General features: G+C 34.2%; 1 protein-coding gene across 1 annotated transcript; it reads left to right on the top strand.

The window, feature by feature from the left end:
* Positions 1-2,763: 2,763 nt before the first annotated feature.
* LOC139843675 (uncharacterized) lies at positions 2,764-3,332 on the top strand. Its single transcript, XM_071833795.1, has one exon. The coding sequence runs from the start codon at positions 2,876-2,878 to the stop codon at positions 3,143-3,145; it is 270 nt and encodes an 89-aa protein (XP_071689896.1). The 5' UTR covers positions 2,764-2,875; the 3' UTR covers positions 3,146-3,332.
* Positions 3,333-15,977: the final 12,645 nt, after the last annotated feature.

The following is a 15,977-nucleotide window of genomic DNA, read 5'->3' as shown; positions in this document are numbered from 1 at the left end:
TTGAATGCATATAATAGGAATTTGGTGAAAGTTGAATACATTTTAAAATAATTTTCCGTTTTTTAATCGAATTTATATTTATGAACATTATTTTTTGGATGATGTTCGTCCCTTTTTTTTTTTTTTTTTTTTCAAGTTCCGCCTCTTGGGAGCTTATTAAATTTGATTATATGCTTGACAATATGTACACTTTTAAAGACTGCAAAAATTATTTTCTGTAATTATAAAAAATGACATGTTCTTTTTTAAATGAATTAATTAATAATTAATGTTTAAGTGGGTGCATAGACAAGATTGGAGTCAAAGTAAAGAATAGGTTATGGGTTGGTGATTACATACGTAGAAGCCTAGAGGGGGTTAGCCAATCTTGGTCACTTTTCAATTTTTTTTATTCTTAAAATACGGAGTATATTTTCCGAGATTTAGAAAACTATTTCATTAATTAATACGATATACAGATAATCAAATACAATATTTTCAGAAAAGAAAAAAAAATACAATATTTTCAGAAAGAAAAAAAAAATACAATATTTTCAGAAAAATGATTTGTTTAGAATTCTAATATTTTTCACGAGGTATCTAATTCAAACTTTATTAATTATATATTTTGAATCAAGTTTGCAAAAGACGTGAGACGTGGTCGAGACGGTCGGGTTCTAAAAAGGCCGAGACGTTCGAGACGGGGTCGAGACGGACGTTGACCAAAGTTGACTTTTAAATATATAAGTATATAAATGTATATATGTGTATATATTTTAAAGCCAAAAACTTTGACTAATTTGTGCCATAATCGCTATCACCGTTAATAAATACAGAAAATTCAAACTAAAATACGACAAATTTGACCGATTTTACTGACTTTCTGACTTTTCCGAATTTTGAGAGACTTTGACCTGATTTTTTTTAACTTTGACCCGAATTTTGACTATTGACTGTCATATTAGACGGTTTTCTTCGAGACGGGACGAGCTAGTTACCAAACCGTCGCAACGGCTCGAGACGGGGTGTTTTGCAACAGTGTTTTGAATAGTCATGAAAATGATTAGAAACGGAATAAACCGGTTAAACTATACATCAGATAAACGAGAAACGAACATCAAGCCTAATTGGTCAACCATGAATTAGGAAATTGACCTAACGGTCGTTGGGTAGTACAGTAATGCTACATGAATACAAGGGCAATTTCGGAATAAAATAATACTAATACTAGTCAAACTTTTCTAATCTCCCATCGACACGCCTTTGATCCACGTCATACGCATTACCCGTGCCCCGGTCTATTCCGTGGCCAAATACATATCTGTTTCCTTCCAAAATACACTCTTTTACTTAATTTAAAAAAAGTTATATCATATAATATCCATGCTTTATTACTCTTATTGGATTGGATTACTTAGATAAGAATCGAAATAATTAAAGGAAAACACTTTTCTTTAAATAGATATATATTTTATGATTGATCAAGTAAACGAAAAGATTCAAAAACAATCAAAATATAAAATGTTAAACGCTTAAATATTTCTTTTTAATATTAAATTTCTTATTATAGTTTTGATATCAATATTTATTCAAGGTTTAAGTTTTGAATATTGAATTGAATCTATCTATTTATCATAAAAATCTCTAAAATTATGATGTGAATATTCAAGCTTAAATTTTTTTTAAAAATAAATAGAAAAAATATAAACTCCTCATTAAAATAATTAATTGTATTTAATAAAAATATTAACATGTTAATTGTATAATATATGAAACATTATGTACAACCTTATAATAAAACACCACATGACCATATGTACGATATTTGAGTCATTATGTATAATCGTATGGTAAAACACCACATAATCATATGTACAATATTTGAAGCATTATGTACAACCTTATAATAAAACATCACATGACCATACGTACAAACTTTAAAACAAATTATACAATCTTTTACAAAACACTCAATGAACACATGTACAAACTTTGAAGCATATTATATAACCTTCATATAATAATTATATTTTATTTTCTGAAAAAAATTCGAGAGGCATTTTTCATTACTAGTAATTATTATTAAAAATATAAATAATCATTTTTAAAGCAAACTTTATTATTATAATTATAATTAAAATTATAATTTTATATTATTATTATTCAAAAATGGGTTACATTTACGGGATTAATTACTAAATTAAATATATCAATATGTTTGTAAAAATAACGACAAGTTTCTTAGTCAGAATCCTTGGTTCCACGGTTCATTAAACTAAATGACTTTAGTATTTACATTCAATTAATGCCTAAAACATATTATTAAAATATTTCGTTTAAACAAACTCGTAGTTTCACGTGTCATTTCACTAGTTATATATTATATGTTTATGTATAGTTTTCAAGTTTACGTTAAGCATTTTTAATTAATTAATTAACTCTTAATAAAATAAAGGAAAATGCTAACGATAGCCATTAGGGTTGTCGTTAACACGCTTTAAAATATTGTAAATTTTGATGACCGCATTTATGAAAATGACTAATAACCGCTATGTATAAATACTTAATGCATGTTAACTACAACCCTTAGGGTTGTCGTGGTTTGTCGTTAGTATTTTTTAAAAATAAATCACAAATAAGTATACATACATACATACATACTGTACATACAAACCTCAAAATATTTTATTCTTAGATTTCATTCATGAAATAATCGTGTCGCATCCCTTTTGTCACTCTTCCGTTTCTCTCTCTATAAAATCCTCATATAAATATCGCATTGGAGTCTCATTATGTCACAATATAAACACCTCAAAACATATCATACCACAAAAAATAAATATATATAGCCATATAGGTGAGAGGTGAAAAGGGTGTGAATTTTTGTTCTCTCTTCATGAAGCAAAGGCCAAATTCCATGACCACCACCACCAACACCAACAACCACCGCGATATGGAGGCTGACGTCAAGTATATGTCATATGAGGCGGTTGCTATTCATAGCCAAGTGAAAAAAATCAAACAAGAATTAGAGAAAACGATGCATTCGGCTGATCTCGAGCAGCCAGAGATGACATCAGTTTTACGAGAATTCTCAAGGCAGCCGAAGCGTTCTCGCTCGCCCTTGGGAATTACCAACCGACCTATCTCGGTTGGTAATTTTTAGATTTTTACTAAAGTTGATTATCGACAACTTTTTCATGTATGTCCTCTTTTGATGTATTAATCTTTTTGATGTATTAATCTTTAGATGTATGTAAATAGTTTTGGTGGATAAATAGTGATCTTTCATGTTTTGAAAATATTTGCTACAATAGTTGTCTACTTGTCTATACACAGTTTATTTTACTTTCTTTGTTTTTAGTGTCGTGTGCATCTAACAGTTGTACTTGTGCATCATGTGTTGTACTACGTGTTGAAACAAAATATCCTAAAATATCTAATCTCCGGTAGCAGATTACGACAAGTAATTAGTTAGTTGTACGTTATGCGCCATGAGTTGTACAATGGTATAAATTGTAACTACCACACCAAAAGTTGGAGCACCTCACCAACCATATCCCAAAAAGATAAATGACAAAGATAACCAACAATAGCAACCACCCAATATAAGAAGTTCGAATATTTTGATTTAGATTCTAGTTTAACACCCTGTAAGTAGAGGTGTTCAACCGTTCATAGGTTTGATTTTTAATTTGTTCTTTTTAATCTGTTCGATTTATAAATTCTCAAAGCAAAACGAATCCGTATTCAAATGTCAAAAGTGAACCAAAACTTGGTTTGATTTCTGTTAAAATTAAAAAACAAAAAAGCTAATTTTATTAGAAAATACTCCGTATCATTTAGCATACAAAATTACTAATTATGCATGATTACGTGATACAAACAACTTATATATGACTTGACTACTATTAATAAGTGTTACTTTATTAGTATATTCGAATATCCGAGTTCATAGACCATCAAAATAGAATGATTCAAAATAATAAACTAATGTATATGATTCAAAATATAGAGAGAGTAACTTTTGGTCAATTTTAATTCAATTTGTCTAACAAAATCTCAAGTTGCTCAGGCCAAATATTGAAAGTTGAATGGAAGAATTTATACTTGTTCTACGTGTTAGGAATTCGGAAGGCCCCAACAACACAAGTGATTTAAACTAATCACTAACCCATGAACGACAACAACAAGATCTCTACGACTTGTTCACTAAGTCAAGCTCCCTACAACTTGTTCACCAAGTCAAGCTCCCTACAACTTGTTCACCAAGTCAAGTTCCGTTCGACTTGTTCCTTTAATCAAATTTTTCACACCTTCAACAATCTCCCACTTAAAGACTTTCAGCAAACTCTTCACTACTCAACAATCTCCCACTTGAAGATTTTGAACAAACTCGAACATCAAACTCCATTCCATCCAAGAAAACCAAACCACCATTATACCGCCAAACTCCATTTGGGACACGCGCACTCAACGCATACTTCGGATGAGTAGACTTTCGATACAAGGTCTTCAACACTACTTGTCAGAACTAGAAACCAATAACTGCCTCAACTGTCAATATTTTTCACAACCATAGCAACTCTCGATATCCTCTCAGCTACGACTTTTGATACCGCCGGAATCAAACATCCGGGTACGCCGCTCTTCCACACCAGAGGGAAGGAAGTCTTTCGACATCAAAACCGCTAAGCTTCAACCCGATCTCCAGTTACTAACAAGGGTACTCTCGGTTTCTTGCACCACCATCTTCTTATACAAGAAGATCATCTTCTTACCCGAAGATCAATTGAAGTATGCAACTCTTCAATTATAGGATTCTTCATGAGACTATACCGCCTCACCGATCACTCTAGACATGTCTAATCCCGAACTCACATGTCAATGATCACCCTCGTACAGAATTTCCCGTCTATATATGATTTCCTTCTACCAGCAATCAGAAAATCCAACAGACGCCCTCGTAGACTCTTCATCAAGGCTCCAGTGAGAACGCAGTCACAACCTTGAAATATACTGCTTTGAACTTTTTCCGCTTTCTCGCTGGTAAACTGACCCACCTCATAGCTATGAATTTCACGAACACATCTTCTCATTCCCAAGCACGCTCCTACTGTACGAGTAAGAAATAAATTGCGGCTACCCGAGAAAAATATGGTTCATACCATGGTCAGTTGCAAATCTCTTTACCATTCGAGGGTATACTTGCAGCATCCAAGTACCCTAGTGTTATAGACACAAATCTTGTGAGGACTCGAGACCCACATCGTATACCGTCTCCATAACTCCCACTAGTCGTCAAACTTCCCACTAGCCCAGTACTTCCGTCGGTTACCAAACTCTCATTGAATTTTCGACACCCTCTAGAAAGCTCAAGTTCCAGGAATTATAAGATTATCTACTTCTACCATCACCTAAAGATTCCTAATTGGTCACCCCGAAGAAAACCGCTCGCTTTGTTGTACCAATGTCAACCAAACCCAAAGCGTCAGTCGAATGCGTCGTATCCGACAACTTCAAACCAATTCTTCAGTGAGAGAAGCTCTAACCCTGCCCACATGAAATGTCCCGTTCATATTGATTATAAACGTTCCATATTAATTGATTTCGTTGCGAGGTTTTGACCTCTATATGAGACGTTTTTCAAAGACTGCATTCATTTTTAAAACAACCATAACCTTTATTTTATCAATAAAGGTTTTAAAAACATTACGTAGATTATCAAATAATGATAATCTAAAATATACTGTTTACACACGACCATTACATAATGGTTTACAATAGAAATATATTACATCGACATATGTTTCTTGAATGCAGTTTTTACACAATATCATACAAACATGGACTCCAAATCTTGTCCATATTTTAGTATGCAACAGCGCAAGCTCTTAGTATTCACCTGAGAATAAACATGCTTTATGAAATGTCCCGTTCTTATTGATTAAAAACGTTCCATATTAATTGATTTCGTTGCGAGGTTTTGACCTCTATATGAGACATTTTTCAAAGACTGCATTCATTTTTAAAACAAACCATAACCTTTATTTCATAAATAAAGGTTTAAAAAGCTTTACGTAGATTATCAAATAATGATAATCTAAAATATCCTGTTTACACACGACCATTACATAATGGTTTACAATACAAATATGTTACATCGAAATCAGTTTCTTGAATGCAGTTTTTACACAATATCATACAAACATGGACTCCAAATCTTGTCCTTATTTTAGTATGCAACAGCGGAAGCTCTTAATATTCACCTGAGAATAAACATGCTTTAAACGTCAACAAAAATGTTGGTGAGTTATAGGTTTAACCTATATATATCAAATCGTAACAATAGATCACAAGATTTCATATTTCAATACACATCCCATACATAGAGATAAAAATCATTCATATGGTGAACACCTGGTAACCGACATTAACAAGATGCATATATAAGAATATCCCCATCATTCCGGGACACCCTTCGGATATGATATAAATTTCGAAGTACTAAAGCATCCGGTACTTTGGATGGGGCTTGTTGGGCCCGATAGATCTATCTTTAGGATTCGCGTCAATTAGGGTGTCTGTTCCCTAATTCTTAGATTACCAGACTTAATATAAAGGGGCATATTCGATTTCGATAATTTAACCATAGAATGTAGTTTCACGTACTTGTGTCTATTTTGTAAATCATTTATAAAACCTGCATGTATTCTCATCCCAAAAATATTAGATTTTAAAAGTGGGACTATAACTCACTTTCACAGATTTTTACTTCGTCGGGAAGTAAGACTTGGCCACTGGTTGATTCACGAACCTATAACAATATATACATATATATCAAAGTATGTTCAAAATATATTTACAACACTTTTAATATATTTTGATGTTTTAAGTTTATTAAGTCAGCTGTCCTCGTTAGTAACCTACAACTAGTTGTCCACAATTAGATGTACAGAAATAAATCGATAAATATTATCTTGAATCAATCCACGACCCAGTGTATACGTATCTCAGTATTGATCACAACTCAAACTATATATATTTTGGAATCAACCTCAACCCTGTATAGCTAACTCCAACATTCACATATAGAGTGTCTATGGTTGTTCCGAAATATATATAGATGTGTCGACATGATAGGTCGAAACATTGTATACATGTCTATGGTATCTCAAGATTACATAATATACAATACAAGTTGATTAAGTTATGGTTGGAATAGATTTGTTACCAATTTTCACGTAGCTAAAATGAAAAAAATTATCCAATCTTGTTTTACCCATAACTTCTTCATTTTAAATCCGTTTTGAGTGAATCCAATTGCTATGGTTTCATATTGAACTCTATTTTATGAATCTAAACAGAAAAAGTATAGGTTTATAGTCAGAAAAATAAGTTACAAGTCGTTTTTTTAAAGGTAGTCATTTCAGTCGAAAGAACGACGTCTAGATGACCATTTTAGAAAACATACTTCCACTTTGAGTTTAACCATAATTTTTGGATATAGTTTCATGTTCATAATAAAAATCATCTTCTCAGAATAACAACTTTTAAATCAAAGTTTATCATAGTTTTTAATTAACTAACCCAAAACAGCCCGCGGTGTTACTACGACGGCGTAAATCCGGTTTTACGGTGTTTTTCGTGTTTCCAGGTTTTAAATCATTAAGTTAGCATATCATATAGATATAGAACATGTGTTTAGTTGATTTTAAAAGTCAAGTTAGACGGATTAACTTTTGTTTGCGAACAAGTTTAGAATTAACTAAACTATGTTATAGTGATTACAAGTTTAAACCTTCGAATAAGATAGCTTTATATGTATGAATCGAATGATGTTATGAACATCATTACTACCTTAAGTTCCTTGGATAAACCTACTGATAAAGAGAAAAATGGATCTAGCTTCAACGGATCCTTGGATGGCTCGAAGTTCTTGAAGCAGAATCATGACACGAAAACAAGTTCAAGTAAGATCATCACTTGAAATAAGATTGTTATAGTTATAGAAATTGAACCAATATTTGAATATGATTATTACCTTGTATTAGAATGATAACCTACTGTAAGAAACAAAGATTTCTTGAGGTTGGATGATCACCTTACAAGATTGGAAGTGAGCTAGCAAACTTGAAAGTATTCTTGATTTTATGTAACTAGAACTTGTAAAATATATGAAGAACACTTAGAACTTGAAGATAGAACTTGAGAGAGATTAATTAGATGAAGAAAATTGAAGAATGAAAGTGTTTGTAGGTGTTTTTGGTCATTGGTGTATGGATTAGATATAAAGGATATGTAATTTTGTTTTCATGTAAATAAGTCATGAATGATTACTCATATTTTTGTAATTTTATGAGATATTTCATGCTAGTTGCCAAATGATGGTTCCCACATGTGTTAGGTGACTCACATGGGCTGCTAAGAGCTGATCATTGGAGTGTATATACCAATAGTACATACATCTAAAAGCTGTGTATTATACGAGTACGAATACAGGTGCATACGAGTAAAATTGTTGATGAAACTGAACGAGGATGTAATTGTAAGCATTTGTGTTAAGTAGAAGTATTTTGATAAGTATCTTGAAGTCTTTCAAAAGTGTATGAATACATATTAAAACACTACATGTATATACATTTTAACTGAGTCGTTAAGTCATCGTTAGTCGTTACATGTAAATGTTGTTTTGAAACCTTTAGGTTAACGATCTTGTTGAATGTTGTTAACCCATTGTTTATTATAACAAATGAGATGTTAAATTATTATATTATCATGATATTATGATATATAATATATCTTAGTATGATGTATATACAGTTAAATGTCGTTACAACGATAATCGTTACATATATGTCTCGTTTCGAAATCATTAAGTTAGTAGTCTTATTTTTACATATGTATTTCATTGTTAATACACTTAATAATATATTTACTTATCATTTAACATAATTAACCAAGTGTATCAATATCTTAGTATGATTCATATGTACCTAGTAAGACGTTGTTATAACGATAATCGTTATATATATCGTTTTCGAGTTTCTTAAATTAATAGTCTCATTTTTATGTATATAACTCATTGTTAAAATACCTAATGAGATACATAATTATAATAAAAACATGTTAACTATATATATAACCATATATATGTCATTGTATAGTTTTTACAAGTTTTAACGTTCGTGAATCACCGGTCAACTTGGGTGGACAATTGTCTATATGAAACATATTTCAATTAATCAAGTCTTAACAAGTTTGATTGCTTAACATGTTGGAAACATTTAATCATGTAAATGTCAATCTCAATTAATATATATAAACATGGAAAAGTTCGGGTCACTACAGTACCTACCCGTTAAATAAATTTCGTCCCAAAATTTTAAGCTGTTGAAGGTGTTGACGAATATTCTGGAAATAGATGCGGGTATTTCTTCTTCATCTGATCTTCACGCTCCCAGGTGAACTCGGGTCCTCTACGAGCATGTAACATCCCGCGTTTTTCCGTTAAATTTATTTTTAACACCGTCTTTTTTTTTAATAATAATCTTTCGTATTTAAATTCGTAGTTTCCGTTGACTAACGTTCATAATAATTCCGTCATTTAATTATAACATCTCTCGTTAACTTGCGTTTTAAAAATATTCGTTTGGTTAATTCCCGCACCCGCTCTGAAACTTGAGGGACTAGTTCCGCCACTTGACCAAAGAGGTGGCTAGTAGTTGACTAGTCAACCACTCACCACCTCCACCCCTCATTCATCCATTTCTTCTTCTTTCTTTCTTTCTTTTTTTTCTCTCAAGAACACAAACATAAATCATCATCTAAATTCGGATCGGGAAGCAAACTTCAAAACAAATTACATATTTGGAATCCTCTCTTCATCCTCTACAATTTGATACCAACTTCATCTCGTTTGGGTAACATTTCTAAAACTCTAGATTTCTCTAAATTCGTGTTTTTGATTTGAAATGGTGTTAGTTAGTGTCTATGGCTCGTGTCTAGCATGAATATATGATTTACTTGCTCGATTTGTTGTTTTGAGTAACTAGTTGAACATTTGAAATGGGTTTGCTTAATCCTTGATTTTGGATGAGTTAATGTTGTTAGATTGTTAAAGTGCATGTTTTAATTGTGTTACTAGTATCATTAGCCACATTTGGATGTGTAGGTTGATTAAGAAAACTTCAAAAACCCGATTAATGATTTTGTGATGTTTGACTAGGGTTTGATAGTTCTTGACATGAACTTTTGATGCTTGAATGCCATGGAATGTTAATTGTTAGTGATTAGTTGTAATGTATGCTTAATTACCTTCGAAACGGCATATCATATGTGTGAATTGGATTCCCGAAACTTAAAATGCAATTGATGAACTTGAAACTTTGAAAATGGACTTTTAAACGATCACTTGACGAGAAATCGGTTATGGAAAATGTTGTTTTTGTTTGATGAAACATGTTTAGTTGTGTTCCTTGTCAAAAGAGCTTTCCAACGGTATAAGATACGCTTCCTAATTGTTTACGGTTTGAGTTTTGCGTTTGTTTGAAATTTTACCAAGCCTTGAACAAGTGAAACAGGCCAGGGACCAGGCCACGGCCATTGTCGCGCCGCGGAGCAATTTGTCGCGCCGTGGCCCAAAGGGTGATTTTAGAACATGTTTTTCAAGCTTTCTGACCTTCAACATAGGCATTTGTCGCGCCGCGGAGCAATTTGTCGCGCCGTGACAATTGCTTGTTTCATCCGAACTTCAGCAAACTTGTTTTGGCCATAACTTTTTGACCGTAACTCCGTTTTCGATGAATCAAATATCGTTGGAAACGTAATAAGATTTCCTTTCTAATGGTAAGGTTTTGAAATGTCAACTCAAACTTTATTACAATCGTTCTAACATGCTTTTATACTCGATTCTTGCATGAAACTTGACAACGTGATTCACATGCTATACTATTCGAGTCGTAACGAGCCATAGGACTAATTGAACACATTTCACCCAACCATGTGTCGTAACCGGTTAATTGATACAATTTACTTGTTTAGGTCAAGACTAAGCAACTTTCATGCACACGTTTACTTTGTGAAGTACCTTTATACTCGTGCACTCGAGGTGAGATCATAGTCCCACCTTTTCAACAACTTTTTATACTTTTAAATTGTGGGCTGAGAAACATATACTTTGTTACATTTTGTACTACTTGCTTTTATACTTTGAACACAAGAACAAGGAAAACAAACATTCTACAGCGAGTTTAGAACGAAAATCCTCAATTCGATTATCATTAGTTACACTTGCCGGGTGTAAGCGAGAACTTATGTTATATGGCCATATGGGTTGACAACCCTCATCTTTGACGGTTCGCTACCGTCTACGGATGAAATATATTTTCGAGAATCAGTGTTTGTTCTAGCACTAAGTGATGGGGTATACAATGGAAGGAATGTTAAGCTTTGATAATTGGGTGCTCGCGAACCAACTTTTGGAATGCAACTTTTGGATGATCAATTTATGGAAATACTAAATCTTGTGGTTCAAAATATAACGTTTATTACAAACACTTATGATTTCACCAACGTTTTTCGTTGACAGTTTTCTATATGTTTCTCAGGTTCATACATGGCTATTTGATACATGCTTCCGCGTACATTCATACTTGCTTGGGGTCAAGCATACATGCATACACTCTGATTTCTTGCTTGGGGTCAAGCATACATACATACATACGCTAGGGATAGCACTTTTGGATTCAAACTTTTGTTTATATACTTACGCTATTTATAGCAACTGTGTTTTTCAACTTATATTATGTCGCAAGTTATTTCATTTATACTTTATGACTTTTGTAAACTTAGACTTGCTGTCGAATGGTTTTGTAAACTAAACTTGCAAGTCTTGTGCCTTTCAAATGAATGCGACATAATTTTGGTCAAACGAGTCTCATATAGGGACTACGACCACGCAACGGGACCTAAGTTAACGGCGCCGTCAATAACGGTTTTGGTCGGGTCGTTACAGATGGTATCAGAGCGTTGGTTGTAGGGAACTAGGACGTGCATTAGTGTGTCTAACAGTGTCGTTAGGACGCATTAGTGAGTCTAGACTACAACCGGATAGTTAGCATTTGCATTCTGACATACATTGCTATAGATAGCACTTACTTGACTACTTGTGCATTATACTTGAATCATTCTTAGGCAAACTTTTTAATGGTACCCAACCTTCATCATACGAACTAGTATTCCGCCAATTTTTGGTAGTACACGCGAATTCAAGGTTTATACGCGTACGGATGACCACGACTTCGTTAGTCACTCTAGTTCGGAAATTCTGACTCCTTGGTTGTTATCCACCCCGTCTCAGCTTACTATCCATGAGTATTGTAAAGTCACTGTCACTACTCTAGATGAGTATCGTCATCACTATTTATCGCTACGGTTGCGTACTACTCGCTATCATGACTCGTTACTCTTTTCATACCTGAATACATTATTGTCTGATTCGAACCGCATTGACGTGAACAATCACTTATACACTTCCCTCGGGGAACGCATCTTTAGAGTTGCCCTAATTCTTTCGATTCAATACGAGTCACGTTAGAGACGTCGTTACACTTTGTTTATTTTAAACTTCACGATTATACGAACTTGAATCTATAGAGTGATGTGGGAATGGAGGTATGAGTTAGCGTAATATAACGACACTCGATCAACGTGGTTATATTACGGTAAGACATACCAAAGTTCTAGTGACGCGTGATGGTGGTTAGACTCGATCAACCTAAACACCACCATGTGCCATGTACATGACTTCATCTTTTCAGGTTTGGACATCCGAAAACTCCGAGAATATTTATAACAACCATACCGGGGACACACCTTCAATTATTGTCAAATTATATTTATGCTTCCGAATGAATTACCGATTCCATTCGACTTCAACCGTATGTCACACGGGTATACTAGCTCGTCCTCGCGCAGTCTTGTTGACTAACTACAATTTACTCGTTATGCTCGCACTGAGGCGGAAACTTCTTTTGCATCACCCTCGTACTTCCGGTTCAGGAGGTCCTTATTCTAAATTCTCAATGGAGGGAGAGACTCTCCACGTTATACTAGTGTTCACCCCGAGGGTGAATAGTCCTAATAAACGCTTTTCAAAACCCGATAAGAACTTGCCCCGACGAACGTTTTTGGAAACCGATGAATCTTCCGCGACGCGAATTTTCTTGAGAAACTTTTCCTAGCTAACGTTTTCCATTCCTAGCAAACTTGTTCGATATGCCTTAAGGAAATGTACCTCGTTTCGGATCGAGATCCTCGTTTCATTTCTAGACTTACAAAAAGCCTCGGGACCGCGTTTAGACATGAGTACCGCGTACCATCCACAACCCGACGGACCGAACAAACATGCGATTTAAACCTTGGAAACCATAATACAAGTTTGTATTACCAACTTCAAACTTACTTGAGAAAAGTATTTTCCTTAAACCGAATCCTCGTACTACAATGATTTTCATTCGAGTTTTAACGTCACTCCTTTTGAAACCACATGTGACCGGAAACGTCATTCTCTTTTGTCGAACAAAGTAAACAATGATCAATTCACCGGGGCCGAGGTTGTTCATGAGCAACCGAGAAAATTTATTCATATTCAGGTAAAACCCTACGCGACTCGTAATCACCAAGAGTTACGCCGATGTTAGACGTAAACATTTCAAATTCCACGTGGGAAACTGTGTCACGTTAAGAGTCGCACCTTGGAAAGGTGCAATCCGTTTCGGGAAACGTAGGAAGCTAAATCCGCGATATTTTGATCCTTTAAATTCTTGGGGTGTTTTGGACCCGTCGCTAGCCGTTTAGACTTTTCCGACTCATTTTGGGTCTCCGTTTATCCTACATTCGATGTATCAACTCAAAGACGTATTTTGCGAAACAAGAACTTGTTATCTCCTTTGATGAACTCACTATCGACGATAACCCTCACTTCCTAGGAGGACCGGTTGAAACCATGAATCATGGAAGCCAAACCTTAAAACAACATATGATCCCGACCGTCAAAATTCGTGGAAATACTCAAGGACGTACCTTCACTTATTCGTAGAATTTACAACGCAAGATCTCGAGTAAGATTCAACAACTACTACTTCCAACTAAATTTCGGGACGAAATTTCTTTTGAGGTGTGGATAATGTAACATCCCGCGTTTTTCCGTTAAATTTATTTTTAACACCGTCTTTTTTTTTAATAATAATCTTTCGTATTTAAATTCGTAGTTTCCGTTGACTAACGTTCATAATAATTCCGTCATTTAATTATAACATCTCTCGTTAACTTGCGTTTTAAAAATATTCGTTTGGTTAATTCCCGCACCCGCTCTGAAACTTGAGGGACTAGTTCCGCCACTTGACCAAAGAGGTGGCTAGTAGTTGACTAGTCAACCACTCACCACCTCCACCCCTCATTCATCCATTTCTTCTTCTTTCTTTCTTTCTTTTTTTTCTCTCAAGAACACAAACATAAATCATCATCTAAATTCGGATCGGGAAGCAAACTTCAAAACAAATTACATATTTGGAATCCTCTCTTCATCCTCTACAATTTGATACCAACTTCATCTCGTTTGGGTAACATTTCTAAAACTCTAGATTTCTCTAAATTCGTGTTTTTGATTTGAAATGGTGTTAGTTAGTGTCTATGGCTCGTGTCTAGCATGAATATATGATTTACTTGCTCGATTTGTTGTTTTGAGTAACTAGTTGAACATTTGAAATGGGTTTGCTTAATCCTTGATTTTGGATGAGTTAATGTTGTTAGATTGTTAAAGTGCATGTTTTAATTGTGTTACTAGTATCATTAGCCACATTTGGATGTGTAGGTTGATTAAGAAAACTTCAAAAACCCGATTAATGATTTTGTGATGTTTGACTAGGGTTTGATAGTTCTTGACATGAACTTTTGATGCTTGAATGCCATGGAATGTTAATTGTTAGTGATTAGTTGTAATGTATGCTTAATTACCTTCGAAACGGCATATCATATGTGTGAATTGGATTCCCGAAACTTAAAATGCAATTGATGAACTTGAAACTTTGAAAATGGACTTTTAAACGATCACTTGACGAGAAATCGGTTATGGAAAATGTTGTTTTTGTTTGATGAAACATGTTTAGTTGTGTTCCTTGTCAAAAGAGCTTTCCAACGGTATAAGATACGCTTCCTAATTGTTTACGGTTTGAGTTTTGCGTTTGTTTGAAATTTTACCAAGCCTTGAACAAGTGAAACAGGCCAGGGACCAGGCCACGGCCATTGTCGCGCCGCGGAGCAATTTGTCGCGCCGTGGCCCAAAGGGTGATTTTAGAACATGTTTTTCAAGCTTTCTGACCTTCAACATAGGCATTTGTCGCGCCGCGGAGCAATTTGTCGCGCCGTGACAATTGCCTGTTTCATCCGAACTTCAGCAAACTTGTTTTGGCCATAACTTTTTGACCGTAACTCCGTTTTCGATGAATCAAATATCGTTGGAAACGTAATAAGATTTCCTTTCTAATGGTATGGTTTTGAAATGTCAACTCAAACTTTATTACAATCGTTCTAACATGCTTTTATACTTGATTCTTGCATGAAACTTGACAACGTGATTCACATGCTATACTATTCGAGTCGTAACGAGCCATAGGACTAATTGAACACATTTCACCCAACCATGTGTCGTAACCGGTTAATTGATACAATTTACTTGTTTAGGTCAAGACTAAGCAACTTTCATGCACACGTTTACTTTGTGAAGTACCTTTATACTCGTGCACTCGAGGTGAGATCATAGTCCCACCTTTTCAACAACTTTTTATACTTTTAAATTGTGGGCTGAGAAACATATACTTTGTTACATTTTGTACTACTTGCTTTTATACTTTGAACACAAGAACAAGGAAAACAAACATTCTACAGCGAGTTTAGAACGAAAATCCTCAATTCGATTATCATTAGTTACACTTGCC

This window comes from Rutidosis leptorrhynchoides, chromosome 4 (assembly GCF_046630445.1).
Source record: "Rutidosis leptorrhynchoides isolate AG116_Rl617_1_P2 chromosome 4, CSIRO_AGI_Rlap_v1, whole genome shotgun sequence".
Lineage (NCBI taxonomy): Eukaryota > Viridiplantae > Streptophyta > Magnoliopsida > Asterales > Asteraceae > Rutidosis > Rutidosis leptorrhynchoides.
This window is presented reverse-complemented; position numbering and strand designations above follow the sequence as displayed.

Coding starts and splice junctions, on each gene's coding strand:
- LOC139843675 (XM_071833795.1), top strand. CDS start 2,876: ATGAAGCAAAGGCCAAATTCCATGACCACCACCACCAACACCAACAAC.